Source organism: Hyperolius riggenbachi, chromosome 3 (genome assembly GCF_040937935.1).
Source record: "Hyperolius riggenbachi isolate aHypRig1 chromosome 3, aHypRig1.pri, whole genome shotgun sequence".
Taxonomy (NCBI): Eukaryota; Metazoa; Chordata; class Amphibia; order Anura; family Hyperoliidae; genus Hyperolius; species Hyperolius riggenbachi.
In genome coordinates, this window is record NC_090648.1 from 434662076 (window position 1) to 434676055 (window position 13980).

General features: G+C 45.4%; 1 protein-coding gene across 1 annotated transcript in view; it reads right to left on the reverse strand.

The window, feature by feature from the left end:
• Positions 1–485: 485 nt before the first annotated feature.
• The window catches only part of LOC137564174 (guanylyl cyclase inhibitory protein-like), a 42487-nt gene continuing 28992 nt past the window's right edge, over positions 486–13980 (reverse strand). Inside the window, exons 4-5 of the mRNA XM_068277651.1 lie at positions 12558–12663; positions 486–1518 (exon numbers count right to left, since the gene is read on the reverse strand). Coding sequence (XP_068133752.1) covers positions 1355–1518; positions 12558–12663 — 270 coding nt within the window. The 3' untranslated portion in view covers positions 486–1354. The remainder of the gene's footprint in view (positions 1519–12557; positions 12664–13980) is intronic.

Here is a 13980-nt window from a genome sequence, read left to right on the forward strand (position 1 = left end):
TGCAGCTTCTTGTGTGTGTGTGTGTGGGTGTGTGCCTGCTTGCGTGTGTGTGTAGTCTGTGTTATCCCTAACATTACTGACTTACATTTCTTTCAAAATTGCACCATACGGGCTCTGCCAACAGCACTTCCCTTATGAGCATATAGAAGAAGATTGATTTCTCAGACTCATGGCCTACCGTGGCTGTTTAGATTCAGTCACAACCTACCATGGCTGCCAGATTTGTGGAAAGAGAAGTGGCTTGAAGCTGATTAGGCGAGTGAGCAGACAGCTGGTGGTTGAAGAGGTGAAGTTGAAGATCTATGAACTGGTACAGATGTATGTGTCTTATTTCATTTTTTATAAATTGGAGTTTTTACACAACTTTTGTTTTATTTATTATTCATTCAAAATAATGTTCTATTAAATGCATATACAGAAGACAGTGCCCAAACTGGACTTAATCTTATTGCCATCTATGAAACAACATTCTTCACCCAAGAGTGTTTGATTTAAATATTTATTAATTGAATGGTCATACATACTTGATGACGGTTTTAAATGTGAGGTTTTAAACAGTGGATTTAAATGGAACCCGAGGAGAGACACTTATGGACGCTACAATATTTATTTCCTTTTAAAAAATACCAGTTGCCTGGCAGTCCTGCTGATCTTTCTGGTCAGTAGGGTCTAAATCACACACCTGAAAAAGCATGCAGCTATTCTCGTCCTCCAGCCCTCTGTAGTCCCTCAGATCCCTCCTGTTCTTCTCCATTGTGGTCCTGTGCTACTATGCATGTGGAGTCCCAGCCACGTGAGCCACCAGATCACGCTTCCGTGGCTGAAAGCGTTCTGCGCAAGTGCAGATACAGGCTTAACAAACTGGGCAGAGGGTGCACAGTCAGTTGGTGCACACAGTCGGGACTGTGCATGTGCAGTAGTCTGCAACTCACCCAAGTTTACGGGACGGTCATTGGTAACGGAGGGGTCTGAAAAAATGGCAAGGGAGGAAATGGTCTACAAGGGCTGGAGGAAGCCCCAGGTAAGTAAAAATCTATTTCTAACTTTTGTCTCAGGTACACTTTAACTTTAAAGTGTTACTCCCCTCAATGCAGATGAATCTGTTATAGGCCCCCCTCGGGTTTCTTATATCTGTGGGGTGGGAGCTCCACCCTCTCCGTCCCTGAACTAGATTGGGAGGAGTTTAGAAAATAGGGATAGATCTTGCATGTTTTGCATGGTCATCCTCAACACCAGAAAATAAAAGATGTCGGCAACCAACCATGGAGACTGAGCAAGCCGGCCAGCTGCACAGGATAAGGGTTGTACAGTTATATTGAATTCACAATGTTCGTTTATGTAGCTGGCAGCAGATTTATGGATGGTTGTGAAGCAGGCTTTCCCTGGAGGCTCTGGGGTATAATTGGCCACATTTTGAGGTCTTGTGGATCTCCACAGTGCTTAGGTCACATTCCAGCATCTCTCGTATCCAGTCATCACCCATGGATCCCTCCACAAACTCCTCGAGGCTGATGACAGCTGCAGTGAAGAGATTCCATGAAATTAGCAGAAGCTTAAATTGTCATCACAGTTATCATTTACTATATTACATGCAACCTGTTTCATGCTATAGTTTTATATCAGTCATAATGGCAGCTTACTGTAGACCCTCTTCTATATTAGGAATTTAGTTTAAAGTGAGTCTGAAGCTAATCTAAAAATAAAAAAACAAATACTCAGCTAAGAAGAGAGTTTGCTCTGGTCTTATAGAGCCTTCCCTTTCCTCTTCTTGTCCCCTGGTTTCACCACAGGCTCCTCCATTCAAATCTTCCACCTTGGAAAGCTTCTGAAGTCTTTGGGAGCCTGAGTGCTCCCGAAGACGGGCGGCTCAGTATTGCGCAAGTGCGCAAGACACCATGCTCGCCATGCGCAGTAAGGAGCGGCCCTTCTTTAGAAGCACTCGGGCCCCTTGAAGACTTCGGAAGCTACCCGCAGTGGCAGAGAGCAGTCTCCAACCCAACGGTCGGAGACTGCTAACAAGGGAGCCTGCGGTGCAACTAGTGGACCAGGAGAGGAACGAGGAGTACATATTTAGAGCCATCCTCGTGGCTCTGGTTCACCGTGACTAAACTGCTGTTTTTTACTGGAAAACTGTACTTATTCAGTGCTGTTGTATTACGCAGTGCTTCAAGAAGTAAATTGGTCAGTATTTAAAGTGAACCCGAGTCGAAGCTTGAGTTCAAAATCTAACACTACTAGAGAGGGAAGCCTCAGGATCCTAATTGTTCCAAGCCTCCCGTGGCAGAGCATGGCCCCCCGTTGCTGAACTCCACTTCATGGGTTAAGTGTGTGCAATGGCTGTGCAGCCTGCGGGAGCCCACGCATGCGCAGTAGCACTGAGCCCATGAACAATAAAATGTAATGAATTCCAAGACACAAAAGGGGAAGAGAACCCTGCCCTTGTGAGTTTACAATCTAAAGGATTGCAACATATGGAAGCAAGAAGTTTTTAATCAGGATGATAGCATTTATTGGCTGACTTAAAAGAATAAGAGTAAGGGCCTGAGCCCACTAATGCAGTTGTGCGCAGTTATGTCCGCTTTTCAGTTACACGTCAATGTTACAGATGCTGAAAAACAGACAGAGGCGGACACAACTGCACACAACTGCATTAGTGGGCTCAGGGCCTTAGCGAGCTTTTGGCTGTATAGCCTTCGTCGGGCTTCAATCCTGTTTGCTCACAAGATGTTGGAATAGACAGCTATATACGTGCAACATCAAAAGGGGATACATGAATTTTTTGCAAGCATAAATACACATCATTAAGATGCATTAAGTGAAACAGAACATCTAAATAGGATGAGAGGTTGTTAGCTGAGATAAAACTCCTTGTTTACACAATACTCACAGAATTAGGACTCAGACTGTCACAGATAAATAGTACCATCCTGATTCAAAACTTCTTGCTTTTACTGATGGCTAACATGGTACAATACCCTACTGCTATTAAACATATGGAAGAGGAGAGATGCTGCTGAAGGGAGATGTACATGGAAGATAGGGACTGTATGCATCTTAGGGGCTGCACTTAAGGTGGGACACTGTTGCTCATGGGTAGAGAGCAACAAGGCCTTGGGGTGAAAAAGTGTAAATCCAGCCTTTGGAATGGGGCCATGGTCCCCCCTGTGCTTTGGGGTCATAGCTCTTGAATCACAGGGTTAACCCTTATGTTTCAAGGGGTCTGCCTCCTCTGCTGATAGCTATTAAAGGGGAGGGACAACAACAGGTTTTCAAGGTTGCTGATCACAATCAGCACCATGGAAAGCAATAACTGAAACATCGTTTAGATGGAGGCAGCACATAATAGGGTATATTTAGAATTTCATGTAAAATGTTATGTTTCACTTATAGCACATGTAAAATGTAATACGTGTTATGAAAACTGCAAACCGCAACTTACGTAAATAGCTTGACCCTATGGGGACCGGCTGCCTAAACCCCCTTAAAGAGACACTGAAGCGAAAAAAAATCTGATATAGTGAATTGGTTGTGTACTATGAATAATTACTAGAAGCAAAGAAAATATTCTCATTTTTATTTTCAGGTATATAGTGTTTTTTCTAACATTGCATCATTCTCTAATATGTGCAGATTACACAACACTCAGCATTCAAAATGATTATTTCAGAGCAGTCTGTGAACTAATGACCTCTCCTCTGGCAGAGAAAAAGTAAATAGTCCAGGAACAGTTGAGATAATAAAAGTCAGATAACAGCCCTCTCCAGGACTTTGAAAGTCATAGAGCTTAATGGCCTGTTTGCATAGAGATAACAACTGGAGTTTCTTAACTCTTCCTGTACTGGAAACAATTAGACTGATGTATCTGATCTTAATGTTTTATTTCTTAGCTGTACTACACATACAAATCATAATATCATAATTTTTTTTCGCTTCAGTGTCTCTTTAAGGACCAGGTTATTTTTCAAGTGGGGGGGCACATTTGGGGAGGTCAGAAAGCCGGATCCCCAGTGTGGCTGGGCAGGTGTGTGGTCCCCTGTGTGGCAGGTGTCCCCCATGTAGGCAGCAGCCTTAACTCACCTCCCAGGCTCCAGCGATGAGCAGCTGTGGACCCATTTGCTCCGGCCGGCATCCCCGCTCGCACTGTTACTCAGTTCCAGGTCGCGGCTTGATGACGTCATCAAGCTGGGACCCGGCACTGACGTCAGAGAGAGCGGGGATGCCGGCAAGAGCAGAGGGGAGTGCTGATCGCCGTGGGAACGGCAGGAAGATAAGTGGATCCTCTTCTTTCCCCTGTACCGCCGCATCACTAAACAATGATCACTACGATCCACCGGCAATCGCAGTGATCAGAAGCCATACGCTTCAGGGGCTCCTGAATGAGTCACGGTGTACGACGAAACGTGTAGGGCGGAGTCGGAAGCGCGCTGACGTCATTGAGGAAGGAGAGGCAGGACTAGGTATTCGTGCTGCTCTATGATATCCGCGGACGGAGTGGTAATGAAATAACCTGTAAGCCTGCATTTTAAATTTTTAAATAAATGATTTTTACTGGCATACGCTGATCCTACTCCTTGGCTGGCTGGATTCACTTACGGATGTGGATGTGATATGCAATAGAGAAAGACGCGCTTCTGGTGAGTGCACCCACAAAGGGGGAGCTGAACGTTGTTTTTACCCTTATTTTGGTGGTGGCACTACCCCCTGGAGTGCGGCACGAGGTGCTTATTGTAGCCAGTAGTAGACTGTACTTGGCACTATGTGCATCTTCTGATTTTTGTTACAGGGCATTTGAGCGCGGTGATCTAGTGTGAGTAAATGCACATTTATTGGTACTTACCTCAAGAGGGGGAAGCCTCCGGATCCCAAAGAGTCTTCCCCCATCGTCCTCAGCAGCCTTGCTCCAGCTCTTGGACTACAAATTGATCAAAGAGATGCAAATTCTTCTGAGTTTATTCAAATCTTTATGCAAATATATGCAGCTTCAAAATAGACCAATCAATTTAAACCTGGGTTTAAATTAATTGGTCCGTTTTTAAACTGCAAACATTTGCATAAAATTTGCATCAATTTGGCAATATTTGCATCTCATTGATAATCCCTACTGAGCAGGCACAGATGGCTTACACCTGCAAAGTAGCACAGACCCTATTCGACCCAGCTATGACCAAAGAAAGACGAGGGACGCAGCTAGCGCACACATGCGAGGTGCCAACAAGCAGACTCTCAGGGGTCCCACCACTGGAACAAGACTGCAGAGGAGGACGAGGGAAGACTTTTTATGATCGAGAGGCTTCCCCCTTCCGAGGTAGGTATCCCCTAAGGGCACTTTTTTCACTTCAGGGTCCTTTAACTGATGTGAAGAAGACTTCAAGAGAAACTGTTCTGAAAATAATGTAATGATTATAATTGCTTATTTTTCCCACTATTATTATGAATTATTTAGTCAGTGTTTGCCTATTGCAAAATTTTTCCTCTCCTTGATTTAGATTCTGAAATTTATCGCAAGTGGTGATATTTTTGGTGCTGTCTGGTAAGCTCTGTGGAATGTTACCTATTCTACCAGAATGCACTGGGATGAGAATTCCCAATAGCGAAACAAATTAGACTGTGAAATGACTGGGAGGGCAGGGCCATACACCAGTATACAGCAATGCACAGCTATGGGAAGTGTTTTTGATGCCGAAACCAGGATAATTATTGTAAAAGTGGGTATCCTGAATAATTTACTGACATTTTATTATACTGTATGTCACTACAGAGCCTCTTTAAGATTGTATGGATAAGTGCACCACTACAGGCAAGCAGAGCCGTACAATTGGTTGTTCTATTTGAAAAGAGTTGTCCCAAAGGTGATACTTAAAGTGATCCTGAGCTGAAAAGTAAAAAAGATTTATACATACATTCCTCCAGCCCCCTCTGCACTGATCGCTCCCATGTCGTCTTCCTTCGCCTCCTCATTCTCCCATTAGCAGCCCAGATAGCTTGGAGAGTTGGGGCGCACTGTGGATGCACCGACTGGCCCAACTGGCCAAACTTATGAGGCTGCTAAGGGGAGAACGAAAAGGCAGAGGAAGACAGCATGGGAGTGATCAGTGCGGAGGGGGCTTGCGGAAGCCCCAGGTACGTATAAAACTTTTTTTTACTTTTCGTTCCTGGTACACTTTTAACCACTTGAGGACCTAGGGCTTTCTACCCCTTAAGGACCGGTCACTTTTTTTCCATTCAGACCACTGCAGCTTTCACGGTTTATTGCTCGCTCATACAACCTACCACCTAAATGAATTTTGGCTCCTTTTCTTGTCACTAATACAGCTTTCTTTTGGGGCTATTTGATTGCTCCTGCGATTTTTACTTTTTATTATATTCATCAAAAAAGACATGAATTTTGGCAAAAAAATGATTTTTTTAACTTTCTGTGCTGACATTTTTCAAATAAAGTAAAATTTCTGTATACATGCAGCGCGAAAAATGTGGACAAACATGTTTTTGATAAAAAAAAACCCATTCAGTGTATATTTATTGGTTTGGGTAAAAGTTATAGCGTTTACAAACTATGGTGCAAAAAGTGAATTTTCCCATTTTCAAGCATCTCTGACTTTTCTGACCCCCTGTCATGTTTCATGAGGGGCTAGAATTCCAGGATAGTATAAATACCCCCCAAATGACCCCATTTTGGAAAGAAGACATCCCAAAGTATTCACTGAGAGGCATAGTGAGTTCATAGAAGATATTATTTTTTGTCACAAGTAAGCGGAAAATGACACTTTGTGAGAAAAAAAAAAAAAAAAAAAAGTTTCCATTTCTTCTAACTTGCGACAAAAAAAAATGAAATCTGCCACGGACTCACCATGCCCCTCTCTGAATACCTTGAAGGGTCTACTTTCCAAAATGGGATCATTTGTGGGGTGTGTTTACTGTCCTGACATTTTGGGGGGTGCTAAATTGTAAGCACCCCTGTAAAGCCTAAAGGTGCTCATTGGACTTTGGACCCCTTAGCGCAGTTAGGCTGCAAAAAAGTGCCACACATGTGGTATTGCCATACTCAGGAGAAGTAGTATAATGTGTTTTGGGGTGTATTTTTACACATACCCATGCTGGGTGGGAGAAATATCTCTGTAAATGACAATTTGTTAATTTTTTTTACACACAATTGTCCATTTACAGAGATATTTCTCCCACTCAGCATGGGTATGTGTAAAAATACACCACAAAACACATTATACTACTTCTCCTGAGTACGGCGATACCACATGTGTGGCACTTTTTTGCACCCTAACTGCGCTAAAGGGCCCAAAGTCCAATGAGTACCTTTAAGATTTCACAGGTCATTTTGAGAAATTTCGTTTCAAGACTACTCCTCACGGTTTAGGGCCCCTAAAATGCCAGGGCAGTATAGGAACCCCACAAATGACCCCATTTTAGAAAGAAGACACCCCAAGGTATTCCGTTAGTAGTATGGCGAGTTCATAGAAGATTTTATTTTTTGTCACAAGTTAGCGGAAAATGACACTTTGTGAAAAAACACAATTAAAATCAATTTCCGCTAACTTTTGACAAAAAATAAAATCTTCTATGAACTCACCATACTCCTAACGGAATACCTTGGGGTGTCTTCTTTCTAAAATGGGGTCATTTGTGGGGTTCCTATACTGCCCTGGCATTTTAGGGGCCCTAAACCGTGAGGAGTAGTCTTGAAACAAAATTTCTCAAAATGACCTGTGAAATCCTAAAGGTACTCATTGGACTTTGGGCCCTTTAGCGCAGTTAGGGTGCAAAAAAGTGCCACACATGTGGTATCGCCATACTCGGGAGAAGCAGTACAATGTGTTTTGAGGTGTATTTTTACACATACCCATGCTGGGTGGGAGAAATACCTCTGTAAATGGACAATTGTGTGTAAAAAAATCAAAAGATTGTCATTTACAGAGGTATTTCTCCCACCCAGCATGGGTATGTGTAAAAATACACCTCAAAACACATTGTACTACTTCTCCCGAGTACGGCGATACCACATGTGTGGCACTTTTTTGCACCCTAACTGCACTAAGGGGCATAAAGTCCAATGAGTACCTTTAGGATTTCACAGGTCATTTTTGTTTCAAGACTACTCCTCACGGTTTAGGGCCCCTAAAATGCCAGGGCAGTATAGGAACCCCACTAATGACCCCATTTTAGAAAGAAGACACCCCAAGGTATTCCGTTAGGAGTATGGTGAGTTCATAGAAGTTTTTATTTTTTTGTCACAAGTTAGCGGAAATTGATTTTAATAGTTTTTTTTCACAAAGTGTCATTTTCCGCTAACTTGTGACAAAAAATAAAATCTTCTATGAACTCACCATACTCCGTACGGAATACCTTTGGGTGTCTTCTTTCTAGAATGGGGTCATTTGTGGGGTTCCTATACTGCCCTGGCATTTTAGGGGCCCTAAACCGTGAGGAGTAGTCTTGAAACCAAATGTCGCAAAATGACCTGTGAAATCCTAAAGGTACTCATTGGACTTTGGGCCCCTTAGCGTACTTAGGGTGTAAAAAAGTGCCACACATGTGGTACCGCTGTACTCAGGAGAAGTATTATAATGCGTTTTGGGGTGTATTTTTACACATACCCATGCTAAGTGGGAGAAATATCTCTGTAAATGACAATTGTTTGATTTTTTTACACACAATTGTCCATTTACATAGAAATTTCTCCCACCCAGCATGGGTATGTGTAAAAATACACCCCAAAACACATTATACTACTTTTCCTGAGTACGGCGGTACCACATGTGTGACACTTTTTTGCAGCCTAGGTGCGCTAAGGGGCCCAACGTCCTATTCACAGGTCATTTTGAAGCATTTGTTTTCTAGACTACTCCTCGCGGTTTAGGGCCCCTAAAATGCCAGGGCAGTATAGGAACCCCACAAGTGACCCCATTTTAGAAAGAAGACACCCCAAGGTATTCCGTTAGGTGTATGGCAAGTTCATAGAAGATTTTATTTTTTGTCACAAGTTAGTGAAAAATGACACTTTGTGAAAAAAAACCAATAAAAATTATTTTCCGCTAACTTTTGACAAAAAATAAAATCTTCTATGAACTCGTCATACACCTAACATAATACCTTGGGGTGTCTTTTTTTTCTAAAATGGGGTCACTTGTGGGGTTCCTATACCGCCCTGGCATTTTACAGGCCCAAAACCGTGAGTAGTCTGGAAACCAAATGTCTCAAAATGACTGTTCAGGGGTATAAGCATCTGCAAATTTTGATGACAGGTGGTCTATGAGGGGGTGAATTTTGTGGAACCGGTCATAAGCAGGGTGGCCTTTTAGATGACAGGTTGTATTGGGCCTGATCTGATGGATAGGAGTGCTAGGGGGGTGACAGGAGGTGATTGATGGGTGTCTCAGGGGGTGGTTAGAGGGGAAAATAGATGCAATCAATGCACTGGGGAGGTGATCGGAAGGGGGTCTGAGGGTTTGGCCGAGTGATCAGGAGCCCACACGGGGCAAATTGGGGCCTGATCTGATGGGTAGGTGTGCTAGGGGGTGACAGGAGGTGATTGATGGGTGTCTCAAGGTGTGATTAGAGGGGAGAATAGATGCAAGCAATGCACTGGCGAGGTGATCAGGGCTGGGGTCTGAGGGCATTCTGAGGGTGTGGGCGGGTGATTGAGTGCCCTAGGGGCAGATAGGGGTCTAATCTGATAGGTAGCAGTGACAGGGGGTGATTGATGGGTAATTAGTGGGTGTTTAGGGTAGAGAATAGATGGAAACACTGCGCTTGGGTGGTGATCTGTTGTCGGATCTGCGGGCGATCTATTGGTGTGGGTGGGTGATCAGTTTGCCCACAAGGGGCAGGTTAGGGGCTGATTGATGGGTGTCAGTGACAGCGGGTGATTGATGGGTGTCAGTGACAGGGGGTGATTGATTGGTGATTGATAGGTGATTGACAGGTAATCAGTGGGTTATTACAGGGGAGAACAGATGTAAATATTGCACTGGCGAATTGATAAGGGGGGGTCTGAGGGCAATCTGAGATTGTAGGCGGGCGATTGGGTGCCCGCAAGGGGCAGATTAGGGTCTGATCTGATGGGTAACAGTGACAGGTGGTGATAGGGGGTGATTGATGGGTGATTGATGGGTAATTAGTGGGTGTTTAGAGGAGAGAATAGATGGAAACACTGCGCTTGGGTGGTGATCTGATGTCGGATCTGCGGGCGATCTATTGGTGTGGGTGGGTGATCAGTTTGCCCGCAAGGGGCAGGTTAGGGGCTGATTGTTGGGTGGCAGTGACAGGGGGTGATTGATGGGTGATAGGTGATTGGCAGGTGATTGACAGGTGATCAGTGGGTTATTACAGGGAAGGACAGATGTAATTAATGCACTGGCGAATTGATAAGGGGGGGGGGGGGTCAGAGGGCAATCTGAGCGTGTGGGCGGGTGATTGGGTGCCCGCAAGGGGCAGATTAGGGTCTGATCTGATAGGTAAAAGTGACAGGTGGTGATAGGGGGTGATTGATGGGTGATTGATGGGTAATTAGTGGGTGTTTAGAGAAGATAACAGATGTAAACGATACATTTGGGAGGTAATCTGACGGCGGGTTTGCGGGCGATCTAATGGTGTGGGTGGGTGATCAGATTGCCCGCAAGGGGCAGGTTAGGGGCTGATTGATGGGTGGCAGTGACAGGGGGTGATTGATGGGTGATAGGTGATTGGCAGGTGATTGACAGGTGATCAGTGGGTTATTACAGGGAAGAACAGATGTAATTAATGCACTGGCGAATTGATAAGGGGGGGTCTGAGGGCAATCTGAGCGTGTAGGCAGGTGATTGGGTGCCCGCAAGGGGCAGATTAGGGTCTGATCTGATAGGTAACAGTGACAGGTGGTGATAGGGGGTGATTGATGGGTGATTGATGGGTAATTAGTGGGTGTTTAGAGGAGAGAATAGATGTAAACAATGGATTTGGGAGGTGATCTGATGTCGGATCTGTGGGCGATCTATTGGTGTGGGGGGGTGATCATATTGCCCGCAAGGGGCAGGTTAGGGGCTGATTGATGGGTGGCAGTGACAGGGGGTGATTGACGGGTGATTGACGGGTGATTGACGGGTGATTGACAGGTGATTGACAGGTGATTGACAGGTGATCAGGGGGATAGATGCATACAGTAAACAGGGGGGGGTGGTCTGGGGGGGGGTCTGGGGAGAATCTGAGGGGTGGGGGGTGATCAGGAGGGGGCAGGGAGCAGGGGGGGGGATAAAAAAAAAAATAGCGTTGACAGATAGTGACAGGGAGTGATTGATGGGTGATTAGGGGGGTGATTGGGTGCAAACAGGGGTCTGGGGGGTGGGCAGGGGGGGTCTGATGGGTGCTGTGGGCGATCTGGGGCAGGGGAGGGAGAAATCAGTGTGCTTGGGTGCAGACTAGGGTGGCTGCAGCCTGCCCTGGTGGTCCCTCGGACACTGGGACCACCAGGGCAGGAGGCAGCCTGTATAATACACTTTGTAAACATTACAAAGTGTATTATACACTTTGTATGCGGCGATCGCGGGGTTAACATCCCGCCGGCGCTTCCGTATAGCCGGCGGGATGTTGCGGCGAGCGAGCGGTGACAGGCGCCGGCGGAGGATCGCGTCACGGATGACGCGATCGCTCCGCCCATGCCCTTAAATGGACCGCCGCCTCTGTGGGTGAGGCCGTCCTGCAGGGCTCCACTTCCCCGCCGCCCCTGTGTAGTGGGCGGTCGGGAAGTGGTTAATGTTAATCTAATGAAAGTGATTGGTTTGAGAATTTGCCTTCTTCACTTTCTAGATTAGTTGCAGGGCCAGTTCTAGACTTTTTTGCACCCCCAAACCCCCCATTTCTCTCTGCTTCATTTAATGTTCTCACATGACATGCTGCAGCTCAACACAATAGCACACTGGCTGGCTGTAATGGTGCCCATACACGGTACAATAAAAACGTTCAATTTTCCCATTTATTTGACTAAAACGATCAAATCGAATGAAAGTCAAAAATATATTTTTTCTATCGAGCAAGAAAAATGAACGATTATCCTGTTTTTTCAATAAAAATCTGATCGGACATGTTGGAAAAATCTTTATATTCGATCTAACAGAGTAATCGAATGAAATTATCGAATCGAAAAAAAAATGAAAAAATTGTACCATGCATGGGCACCATAAGTCTGTGACAAACAAACCACTCACCCTCAGCTACTCCATTCCTCCTCACTCAGGACAGCAGTGCCACCTCCTCCCATATGTTGTGCAAGTCAAATGAAACACTGCTGCTTTCCTGCCTCCCCCTCCTCACTCACTGTCAGACTCCTCACACAGCACAACAAGCTGCTTTTCCCCAATGATGATCTCTTCACCTCGCTCTCCTCTCCCTTCTCCTCTTACTCTGACTGAATGCTGTTAGTGTAAACCCACAGTACACACATGCTGCCCCTGTAATCTCTGCACCTGATGCAAATGTTTCACCTTGCTTCATGATAGAAGCAGGCCCTGGTTAGTTGTGCATAAAGAATTACAAATACAAGTAATGTAACCGGCTCTACTGTTCACGTTTACCATTTTGGTCTCGGTCCAAACGGACGAAGATACGATTGGTGCATTCCTCTGGCGTCATGGGATTGACTTTTGTAAGTGATGCTGCAACACTCATTTTATACACAGCCTGCAATACAAGGTATAAAGTTGGATCAGCTGTACAGTATGTCTTATACAGATACAATTGGTTATATGATCTGTTGATTTTCACTTTGCTTTGACACAAATATCACATAATCATTTATTTAACCACTTGCCGACCGCGCACTCATAACGCGCGTCGGCAAAGTGGCAGCTGCAGGACCAGCGACGCAGTACTGCGTCGCCAGCTGCAGGCTGATTAATCAGGAAGCAGCCGCTCGTGCGAGCGGCTGCTTCCTGTCAAATCACGGCGGGGGGCTCCGTGAATAGCCTGCGGGCCGCCGATGGCGGCTCGCAGGCTAAATGTAAACACAAGCGGAAATAATCCGCTTTGTTTACATTTGTACGGCGCTGCTGCGCAGCAGCGCCGTAAGGCAGATCGGCGATCCCCGGCCAATCAGCGGCCGGGGATCGCCGCCATGTGACAGGGGACGTCCCGTCACTGGCTGCACAGGACGGATAGCGTCCTGTGCAGCCCGGATCTCCAGGGGGGGCCAGGTAGGAGAGGGAGGGGGAGGATTTCGCCGCGGAGGGGGGCTTTGAGGTGCCCCCCCCCCCCCCGCAACACCCGGCAGGCAGGAGCGATCAGACCCCCCCAGCACATCATCCCTCTAGTGGGGAAAAAAGGGGGGCGATCTGGTCGCTCTGCCTGCACGCTGATCTGTGCTGGGGGCTGCAGAGCCCACCCAGCACAGATCAGCTACAACAGCGCTGGTCCTTAAGGGGGGGTAAAGGGTGGGTCCTCAAGTGGTTAAAGGACAACTGAAGTGAAAGTTATCATATATAGAGGCTGCCATATGTATTTCCTTTTAAGCAGTACCAGTGGCCCGGCTATTTTGCTGATCTCCTGCTTCTAATACTTTTAGCCGTGTGACATTATGAGATAAATATGTCTATGTACAGTACAAAACATATTAATGACCAGGCTGTTTTACTTGCTTTATTTTGCTGCCTGAAAAAAAGTTATTTTTAGGCATGGAAGTGACAGCTTCTGTCTTGTTTGTACCCTGTCAGAATATAGTAAACATAATTGATAAGCAAATTACAGCCATAAACTTTTCTTGGCAGAATACAACATCTGAGAGCAGGGAGAGATAAAATACATGAACTATTGATCATTTTTTTTATTCTGGGACACTTATTAGGCTGGCACTGAGCAGAGGCAACAAAAATAAAATTTAGTTTGTAAATGTTTAAATAAGAAATAAAGGATATCTTAAAAAGTCATTTTAGGAGTAGGAGCATAAATACAATTCTTTATCTCTTCAGTTTATTTTCACCTCGGGTTCCCTTTTTAAAGAGA